The sequence below is a fragment of the Phalacrocorax aristotelis genome, chromosome 2 (genome assembly GCF_949628215.1).
Source record: "Phalacrocorax aristotelis chromosome 2, bGulAri2.1, whole genome shotgun sequence".
NCBI classification, from domain to species: domain Eukaryota; kingdom Metazoa; phylum Chordata; class Aves; order Suliformes; family Phalacrocoracidae; genus Phalacrocorax; species Phalacrocorax aristotelis.
This window is the reverse complement of record NC_134277.1, coordinates 144,617,966-144,628,990: the sequence shown is the minus strand read 5'-3', so window position 1 is coordinate 144,628,990 and position 11,025 is coordinate 144,617,966. Positions and strand designations below refer to the sequence as shown.

Sequence of the window (11,025 nt, the reverse complement as noted above, 5' to 3'; positions counted from 1 at the left end):
TATGTTTTAATTTTCCCCACTTACGATAAACTATGCATTTTAATCACTCATTCTAACCATCTACTTGATTGTAGTTTATCTTTGTGTTCATGTATAAGCACTGTTTCTACTAAGACTAATGAAAATACTTTTGTCATGTCTGCTAGCTTGATAGACTTACACAAGGCTTTCTCACTAATCTGAGGGTGTTTTGGTGACCTCTTCTGTAATTTGTTTCAGAAATAACACTGGTATCTTCATTTACAAAGTCAAAGCACCAAGCAGAAGATGTCAGACAATCATTCAGTAATGTTCAATATTCTTAAAAGAAATAGATTAACATCTCCCAGCAGCAATTTTAAATATTCCAATTTTAAAGACACATGTTGTACTTCAGTATTTCTGGACAGCAGAAGCAATGAGTCCGTAAAAAATTCTGATGTAGAACATAAAGAAGCACTGAGCATAACAAGTTTATCACTGCTGCAAGAGCATTCTGAGCGCACTCATCCAAATGCCCTCTCTCCCGTGTCATCATCTATTGAAAAAGAAATGAATTCTATCTCCTTATCAGAAAGAAGAGAAGCAAATAGAAGTGCAGGCTTTTTTGAAACTCCTAAAGTGAGTAGAAAAGGCTCCTCGCTACGCAGGAGGCTGCTTTTATCTAAGACTGTTCCAACTGGCACAACTGTAGAATGTTGTGAAAGACAACCTAGTCCTTCAGGAGGCAGCAGGAAAAAAATATGCTCTTGTGTTCTGAGTTTTGAAGAAAAACTCTTACAAACTGCTTCAGATTCTCCAAAAGATAACAGTTACAAACCTCTGACAAATAGCACTTCAAAAACTGAGGACTCTAATCCCGATTGCCCCAAACGGAGACTTTCCTTTTCACAGCAAAGGACTTCTACACTAGATGAGTCCACATGTAAGGACCCCTTATTGCTAGAACCAGAAAGTTTATCTCCAATTCAGTGTAAGGCCATTATTGTTAGTAATGCCAATGAGTTCAATGGAAGCATCCTTACGAGTGTTAGTGATGGGTTGCTTAGGACTCCTACTTACAGTGTGTTACCTGAGGCCAATGAGGGTAAGTTCCTGATTTCTAGCAACAGTCTTGCAGAGAACTTTAACTTTGAAATATGTGATATAAACTCTCCCCCTGTTAAGATGGCAAGTTACCCAGATCTTTTAACACCTGAGGATAGTGGATATAATTCACTTCATTTGGACAAATCTGGAGACTCATTGTCTGATCATGAGCGGTCTTTCCACGAGTTCTTCCAGAAACGTAAAGAAGGCTTGAAAATTCTGCATAGTAAAAGAAAGACAAGAAAACTTGAACGAGTTAGAAGGCTATCCACTCTTCGGGAACAAGGCTCGCAGTCAGAGACAGAAGATCATCATGGCAGTCCTGCTACTTCAGCATGTATGTTAACAGAAGAAAGAGACTTTGTTAGTGAAGACCATGCATTAGTTTTAAAAGAACAGCCTGGTGGAGACCTAGTTGTAAGTTACAGAGATCTCTCAAGAACTCCAGCTCTGAAAATAGTTCATGAAATTTGCTTGCAAAGACAAAGATCAGACCAAAATCAAATATCAGAGAACGTTGATGGAACAGATATATTTGCATTAGAACATGTTCTTGCTGGACTTATTGGCAAGAAAATGGGCTGTGAAAAATTAGATATTTTAACAGAATTAAAATACAGAAATTTAAAACATGTTCTTGCTAGAGTTTTAGATGCTTTGACAGTGGAAAGTCTATGCAGGTAAGTACTGCTGTTCCCCCCCATCTCCCCCCTTAGCCCCCCCACCCCTCACAAAAAAAGTGCAAATATGTGTTTCTGCAAGTAAATTAAAATAACTTCTGGAATAGTGGGTCTTGTCAATACAGTTTTTTGTTTCTGGGGAAATTAAAAGTTTTGTCACCATTAACCAAGTGGCTTTTTCTACGTAGTTCTAAAAATATATTGTATGAGGGAATTATCAAACAAAAAGCCAAACATGGGAATTATAAACTTAAAACTAAATCACAGTACTTCTAAATTTTAAAATATATTAAAAATTTCTCTAAGCCTAGAAAGTAATTTCTTCTCATTACAAGTTCCCCAATAACACACAGTACTCAAAACACATTTTGTAGATTTTTTTCCTTGTGTTATCTAATTTCCTCAGTTATTTCTAAGCCCAAAGATGCTCAAAGAATTTTTCTTCATTTATAATGTTTTAGATTAATTTTTTATCAATAGAAACTAATTTATTTCAAAGAAATCAAGAGTGCCACGTGTATTAATAGTTACAAAGGGAATGGGAGAATAGGTGGAAGTATAAGGACATGGATGTTTTCAGAGCCCTTAACATGCAAAAATGTGACTTCAGAAACAAAGTTGGTAAGTGGCTTATGTGGAAAGAAGAAAGTTATTTGATTTAGTAAGTCAAAGATATGCTGTGTTTATATTGCAATGGTTCTCTAGACTCCATTATTCTATACAGTGGCGCACCATAGTATGAGATCTGTGTTTCATAACAATACTGTGAGCTCTTGAAATATATAGCAGTAGTCTATAAAATGGCCAATAGTCTGAAATCATGCAAAAATCTTTAAAAGGTAGTCTTACTATCATGACTTCTGTACTACTTGGCAAAAATGTGAAAGTGGACAACATTTTTCATTCATTTCCAGCATTTGGAAAGTAAGCAAAAACTGGCGTGAAATCATTGTACAAGATAAAAGTGCAGATAAGAGGAGAAAGTTGTACCTACAACACCTGAAAGAAGCTGAGGTAAGGTTTGTCTCAAAGGTAATATTATTTTGAAGTGTGAAAGAGGACCTGTCAGAAGAAAGAAGAAACATCTGTAGAGCTACAGAAAGGTAATTGGTAGAGGCAGTTCCAACATGAGTATTCAAACAGGAGAATGTAATAGCTTTTGTCACTTTTCAACTGTCCACAGTTTGAGTAATAGTCTTTCAACCATGTGATACTCTCTTTTTTTCTGTCGTGTTGTGTGTCCGTGTGTTGTTCCCCCCTACCCCGGCTTCCTTCTTGAGAATCCTGTAGGATCTCTTCCTCAGCTGATTCTGGCTTTGGATCTTAAACCCTGTTCATACCTTTGTGCCATGTGGTTCCTTATTTTCAGTTTCACTGTAGTCCACTGTGCGGTAGGACCCACTCTAGACTACTTCCTGATTATTTTCAGGAGTGCTTGTGGCTAAGCTTCCTCATGGTGTACTTATGAACATCAGGAGGACATACAAAAGTTTCTTAAGAGGCATCTAGAAAAGTAAGCATATTAATAGCAGTGTAATTTTTTTTAGATCTTCCACGTGTGTATACATGTTCACTTAAGTGTAACCTTGCTCTAACTGTGACAAATCTTATGCTTGCTATTGAGATGTCTCCTAATTCAGAAACCTGAGGACCAGTAGAGAGTGATAAGACAGTTGGCTTTTCACCCTGCTTATGAGACTTTGTTTTCAATGGTTCTGGTCTCATGTTCCTTTACTAAATATAAACATTTAATGGGAAGTACATGCACTATACAAAATTTCCTGCAACATCACATTAGAAAAGAGTGGGGGGACACAGAAACAAAACAAACAAACAAACAAAAAAAGGAACTTCAAATCCCAATGAAATAAACCCCTGATTTGCTTCCTTTTGTGTGTGGTTTTTTTCTGTGTTTCTTTTTTCTTATAAACTTTAACAGGAATATTTCTTGAAAGCTGAAGATGCTGCCACAAGACTTAATGTTCTCAATAGATCTGCTCTAAGGCCCGTTCAAGCTCAAGCCAGAACTCCTGTAGTACTAACACCACCTTCATACACTGAACTTACACCCAGGAGATGCAGTTCTGTTCCCCATTCAACTAGTAGACAGGAAGAATACATAAAAGTAGGTAGCTAAGAAACTCTTTGCTTTCAGTTTTTTAGAAAAATCTTCATTTACAAGCACTAAGTAGCTCTTATCTCTCTCTTGCTACAGGTTGCTAAAACTCTGTTCACTGACGAAGCTCTAAAACCCTGTCCAAGATGTCAATATCCTGCTAAATATCAATTGGTAAAGAAACGGGGACTATGTAGCAGGGAGGCATGTGCATTTGAGTTCTGTATCTTATGTCTGCGTGCTTTCCATGGGTCAAAAGAATGTAATAGTTTATCTGCAGAACAGAAGAACAAAAAAGATGCTCCTCCAGGAAGTGCCCAAAGCAAAAGAAATTTAAAAAGACTCTAAATTTGTAAGGCATGTAAGTCCTTACACTTAATTCCTTTCCCCTTCTCCTAAATTCCAAATCTTGTTCACATTCTTCCTAAATATATGCATTTTGAAAGTCTAATTCAATGTGGTTTTGCTGACTTATTAAGATAACTTCTCATGTATATATCTTAATCAATTTAGTATATTTTTGGGGTTTTAAAGTGAACATTTTGAAACATTTTATGTCGTTTTACCTGTTCTATAGTAGCTAGGCACTTACTAACACCTTAAATTTTTTAATAAAGTACCTTAAATGTAGTCTTTGATATCTAGCTTACAGCACCTCATAAATGTTTAAAAATGTGATTCTTGTCTTAAAGACAAATTAAAGAAAATTATTTTTATTTAAAAAATCTTTTTAATGGGATTTATTTATTCACTTTAAATGACAGTAAATGTTTTCAAAGTATCTTAAAGTGGGGCACTAGGTGTGTATGCAAGAAATACTTCTACCTATGTAAATAATGGTACCTCAAAAGCAATATATTGCCTGAATTTTATATCAGAGTAATTATTTTGTTGTTCTCTTAGCTTCTGTAATGCAAGTCAATGGAACAGTAATTTCTAAATCAAGCTGATGCTGTGTGGATACTCTGTTTTATTGTTTTTTACAGAGCTTTGTCTTTACCTGAAAACTTCAGGTGATACATTCACATCTCTGAATATGCTGTTGCATTAACCTTGATGTGGGGAACTTACATTTTTACTTAGTCTGACCTTACTTCAGTTCCCTGATACTGGATTATCTTCATACTTCTGCTTGAATTAAAGGATTATCTACTGCTAGAAATCATCCTTTCTCTAGCTGTAGATTTAATTAAGGGAATTTACAGATTTTGCCCTTGAACTAAATATGCTGATCCTTTACAGAAAAAACTTAATCTGCCTCTCAGAAGTCAAATTATATTTCTGGGTTTTTTGTGTGTGTTTTTTTCTTAAACTCCTAGAAATTGTAAAGAGCTTGAAATACAGGTGACAGAAGTGGACTTGTGCTATGAGATATAATATCAGTTTACTTCTCCAACTGATATTGTCATACTTGTCCTTTCAAGGACTTAATTTGTCACAAGCATCTTGCAGAACACTTGTAGTCAGCTGCTGTGTCTTCCCCACTCTCCCTCTGATTTTGTCCTTTGTGTTATATTTTGTGATGTTGTAACTTCACTGTGTGTATTTGTAGGTAAACCTTATCACTGAGCTACTTAAAAAGTAGTCTGATAAAAAAAGCACCTTCAACTAGAGCAATAAGCAGTGTATTTGCCTCTTAATATTTACTCACATATCACTTTATTTTTGTCTAAAAATTACAAATAACTGCTGAGATTTTTTTCCTCTCCACACAATCTGTGGAGGTTTAAGACAAATGGACCAGGATAATTTGATTCAGGATGTTCTAGAGACATCACTTCCTATTTATTATCTCTAACTGTTGATTTGTAATTGGTTAGTACTTTTAGTGTACTTGATTTCTGGGACAATAACTCCACATAGTATTTGGAAGGAGGGGGAACAACATGGTGAGTAAAATGTCATAGAATTTTTAGTGCTGACTTTATTTACCAATCATGGTATCATTAAAGAAGGGATAAACCCAATATACCAGACAGAAAATAATGTTTATTGGATGAATAAAATTATCAGCACTTTCTTTCCATACTTGTTTGAATTTGCTAAGCCTTTGCATTATTCTTGACTAGGGTTAGATTGGTAGCACTGAACTGGAATACTGAAAGAGGAGTTTATATATAATCTATTCTGAGGGAACAATTGAGGGGAAGGATGTTGGGACAAGTAACTATACATTTTTAGAAATGTTTAATAGTTTCTATTGAAGGTTAAACTGGCATGACGAAGGACAACTTTCTAGGCAGGAAGTTATATTACACAATAATCTGAATGCATATAGTTTGTAACTTCCTAAGAAACAAAACTAATCCAAACTAAGCTATTATCATTGAATTATCAAACGAAATAGGGGATGGTAGTAACTGCAATACAGAATAAGTACAGCATGTGATAGTATGTAAAACTGCTGTTGGCATCACTGCCTTTAAGTGCATCCTTGAAATTGATGGGAGAGTTATGACAGACAGGAGTGGATTTAGCTTGCTTTCTGATGTGCAGTATTGCAGTCCAGTCCAGAAATACATGAGGTGCAAGCCTTGTTTTGAAAACTTTCGTAATTGTTCTGGAAGTATTTCTGAAACAGGTGCACCTTTGGATGGAAAGCTGTATGGGAAGTCAGTTTAAGAATCAGTTAAGTGTCCTTTCCTTCTGAGGAAAAAAAAATAAAATCTGGTAAGATGTATGACCTTCTCCAAAGCACTTGCTTTTGCTAAAATCTGAATAATTCAGGAAAAATAGGGGTGGTAAATTGGTTCTGGTGTAGGCATTATTTGTTTTTTAAAGGTAGTATCTTTGACACCTACAGTGTCCATCCCACAAGGAGTAGTTTGAGAGGAAAAATACTTGAACTCTATTTCGAGTATTTCCCCCCTGTTTTGGCATATTTAAAACTTTTTTCCCCCCTTCTAAATCTGCCTCACAAAAATGTCTTCCTGAATCAAATGTCTTTTGTTCAGTTAGGTCTATCATGAATGTAACTGTGCTCATGTTTGGTTGAAATATGTTCTCTGCTGTTGTTCACTGCTACACCAGAGGTGAGGGGAAGTGAGAAAGCCAGACTTCTTGCCTATTGGTAATGTTCCTCTCTGGTAGTGACTTTTTAAAAAATAAAATTAACTTTATGTCTTGACATAAGGGAGAAATAAAATAGTGATATACTTAATGTCTGCATAATGGATAACATCTAATAGAACACAAGATATGTTATAGTTACCTAATAGCCTCTAATAGTTTGGGTGAAAGGAATCAAAATTCTTTCATGATATTTGATTGAGTTATAGACAGAAATTAAGTCTTTGGGGTAGGAGAGTGGCAGTAGCTCTTCCGAGTCCCTCTTAGTATGCTTTTTTCTGTGTATTGTATCCCTTGATTTGTCTCAAACAGATACCACCAAGCTGTATGAGTCTGGACTTGAATGAAACCACGAAGGAGAATATAAGTTCCTACTTTGTGTTAAAAAAACAAACAACTCCCCCCTCCAAAGGCCTGCAAAACAACCCCCTCCCACCCCCACCCCCCCGCAAACCTACCAACCATTAAAAAAAACCCCACAACAAAAAACCCAAACAAAAAACCCCCACCAAACATGACACCATCACCCCCAAACAACAACACAAAAACCCCAAACAAACCAGTCCATGAGTGTCAGGGAGTCTAGAGATTAACTTTCTTTTTCTACTGGGCTGAATTAATTCAGAGACCCAAGGTCAGGTACTAAAACTTCTGGCTAGCACACAGAGAAGGAGGATGCAAAAGCGGTCCTTGGGTAGAAATTATAATGTGAAGAGTTTCCTAAAATATCCTACCCGTGATTATTCTCCAGCTCAAGAATTTTTCTTACAATTGACAACAGATTGTTGGAAAAGGAGGAGTGAATTGTCTTTCATTCTGGAATATGGGGGTAATGAGATTAAAATTAATGTTCAAAATAATATTGGGTTTATTTGCTGCTGAAAACTTCATTCTTGCAATTCTTATTTCCTTTCAGACAGCCATGATCTATAGAGGGAGGAGTGATATTGCCTACAAAGAATGCCCAGGCAATGCATTTAGATTTCTGAAGGTGACGGTTTGAGCCAGAGCTGTGGGTTTAAGTTCTAAAAAAGAATTCTTAGAAGTGACCTTTTCCTGCTGACAGATGTTGCTACAAGAATTGTACTTCATAAATCGTTTTTTTGGAGCAGTAACCATAAACCTCAAGTGGTCTGTGAGAAGGAAATTGAAGTTACTTAAGTCTCTGATCATTCTTTCCTTGGTGACAAGTATGGAAGAGCTTAGGCAAAAAATTGTTATAAATCTTTTGAATTGTTTATAGGACAGAGAATGTCCGTATGTTCTATCACTAACTAGCTAAAAATTACAAAGATTTGTTCCTTAAATTAAGCAGCTCATCAACATAATGTCAGATTATTTTCATATTTCATATATTGATTATTCATTAATACCCCTGAGGCTATTTAGGTTAATTTTAATACAAGTAACCCCTTTTCTTTCTGTTTTCATAGGCACATGAAGAAATACAGGAGTGGTAGATTAGAAAGGGACTACTGGAGTCTGGAGCAAACTCTTGTGTCAACTCATCAAGTTCTGTCTTAAAACTGGATAGATTACGGTCTCATGACCTTTGTGTTGGAGACCTATCCCAGATTGCTCTACTATTCAGTTAACCAGTTGCCTTTTTTTCAGCATTGCTATTAAAATAGCTGTTCTATACATCTGTTCCTCTCCTTAGACTTTTTTCCCCAATGTTATGATTGTGTAGTATAAATATCCCCTCGCTCTTTATTTAATTGACAAAAAAACTCTGAACTCAGTCTCATCCCTTAGATAACACCTCTGTTTCATGGACTGTCTTACTGTCTCTTCTCTCTTTCCATTAGAATCTGTTCTGTGAACCTTTGCAACCAGTATACCAGGTAAAACCTCCTCAAGACCTTGAAAAATATTAGGGCTTTTTTTTCTCTGCCAGAAATACTTTGACCAATGCATACTAAGTTCAGAATTTCTTTTATATATCTTCTGCATGCTTGCAGTTTAGTCACTTGGTATAGTACTCCCACATCCTTACCTCACAAATTTTGGAAACATTCTTTTTTTTTTTCCATAAACTTACTGAACCATAAGTGCATAACTTCATACTTTGTACTGCTAAGCTTCAGGCTTCCCCCCCCGCCACTTCAGCCTTGTGGTGATTTAGTATTTGGTGTGATTAGATTATATTTTGCAAGTGTAAATTCTTTGTAGTGAATCTTAAGTACTGAATTGTGTGTAATAATATGTTATTTGAGGCCTGAAGAACACATCTCCTAGAAATGCCTTGTTCTGCCAAGACTCAGTAGCTCAGTACCTAGCCTATATGTAGACCATTGGGATACAAAATAAAGTTTTCCTCTGGCATGAATTAATCACATTTTCCTGGTGCACGTTTTGATAGATTAGATGCTACACAGATTGTGGCAATAGAAACATCTTTGGCTTTTAAACACAAAGTTTGGTTGTGTTGAACATTCTCCCATCTTTGGAAGAAATCTGTACCAAAGGAGCACTCCCACAATACATTGGAATTTCAGGTTCAATTTTCCTCTATCCTTGTCCCATAGTGTACTCTAGTGTACAAAAACTATTATTGGGATGCAGGTATTTTCCAGCCTTGCTGTTGGAAGTGTTTCTGTCAAGAAACTGTTCCAAGACTCTATCCCAAAGGGGCACAGTAAGATGGGAGCATGGGTTTTTTTTTTTGTGAAAATCAAGATGTGGGTCCTGATTTCTGCTCCAAACAAATGCTCATTGGTACACTGTTTAAGTTCCTGTTCTGGACTTTTTCCTTGGTTTAAGTAATAGTCATAGAGTAGTCCAGGGAGAATATCATACAACACAGAATAGATAACAAGAAAACAAACTAATTCTTGAAATGCTTTGCTCAATTAGCTAACTTAAATGTGTAACTATCTTAAGGGTGGAACTGCTTTTCTCACTGAAAATAGTCCTTGGTTTCAAATGCATACATTCCGTTGACAAAATATTTTATCACAAGGGGGCACCAGAGATTTTTCTTACAGAACAGAACTTCAGTTGCTTTAACCCTTACACACGAACTCAACATTACAAATGCAAAATGTTTTGAATAGCTGAAAGCAAGGGTGGCCATAATTCCTGCCCCCGGGAGCTGCATACCAAAATGTTCAAGAGAAGAGTGGCATCCTGGGAAGTGATTCAGATGGTATTACTTCTCCAGGGCCTCCTTTACAGGGTGAAGCTGTGCTGGGCATAGAGCCAGGTCCTACAGCAACCAGGCAAGATCATGGAATCATAAGACTGGCCTAAACAGCACCTGGTGGCTCAGTTCCTCTCTCAGCCATGGACTTGGATTATCCAGCAGTCTCTATGCCAGCCTGGTGTTGGCTACAAAGTGTAACTTCCTCATGGAAGTGTTGAAGTATTTGAGAGCTGATAGCTTCAGGAGCTGCACACTCTGACTTTATTTCCCAACTACAAAAAAAGTATTTGATAACAAAATCCAATGTAGTTTTACAAAGTATGGATAATTTACAAGTGCCTCCTCAATCTATCATGACTTAAAATGATCACAGGAAAAATACCTTATTGTATGCATTTTATTCATACTTAATTGATGTTTTGATAGCTTTAGTGAACAAGAAAGTGAAAACAAACTTTTTCAAACTCAAAATTGGGAAGGGGCCAAGTGTTCTCATGTAAGATATTTTAAACAATATCAAAATGGCAGAATTTTTTTAGTTTTAGTCTGTTAAATGAAGACTGGGTGAGAATTTGGGAACTTAATGTGTTCTTTATTCTTTAACTAGGTACTTCAGGAGTCCAGGAGAGCAATAGGTAGGAAAGTAGAATACCTACAAAATAAGAAGGCTGTAATTTTGTATGCTTTTCTGAAGCATTACTGAAATCTTACAGAGCACCTATTAGTTATAGATTCTTATATCGTTCTTAACACCTGTTGTGTTGACACTGCTGTATTCTGGAAGCTGGTGTACATGAAATCTTTGTGTTTCCTCCAGATTTTTCTTTTTAGCTGGATCAGACTCCCAGTCTGCTTCATTATACAGCTGGACAGGCAGCCATGGCAGTATAACACAAAAAGGTGGGAAATGATGGTCAGTGGGATGCACTGTCTCAAACAGCACCGCT

General features: G+C 36.4%; 1 protein-coding gene across 1 annotated transcript; it reads left to right on the top strand.

Annotated features, from left to right (window-relative positions):
* The first annotated feature begins 267 nt into the window (after nt 1-267).
* FBXO43 (F-box protein 43) lies at nt 268-4,735 on the top strand. The gene is made up of 4 exons (XM_075086181.1): nt 268-1,748; nt 2,663-2,762; nt 3,688-3,873; nt 3,964-4,735. Exons 1-4 carry the CDS (start codon nt 268-270, stop codon nt 4,210-4,212), a joined length of 2,016 nt encoding a protein of 671 aa, XP_074942282.1. The 3' UTR covers nt 4,213-4,735.
* The last annotated feature ends 6,290 nt before the right edge of the window (nt 4,736-11,025 follow it).

Excerpts from the sequence above, each read along its gene's own strand:
- FBXO43 (XM_075086181.1), top strand. The coding sequence starts at position 268 with ATGTCAGACAATCATTCAGTAATGTTCAATATTCTTAAAAGAAATAGA. Across the intron at positions 2,763-3,687 it reads AACACCTGAAAGAAGCTGAG|GAATATTTCTTGAAAGCTGA; the intron begins GTAAGGTTTGTC and ends AAACTTTAACAG. Across the intron at positions 3,874-3,963 it reads GACAGGAAGAATACATAAAA|GTTGCTAAAACTCTGTTCAC; the intron begins GTAGGTAGCTAA and ends CTCTTGCTACAG.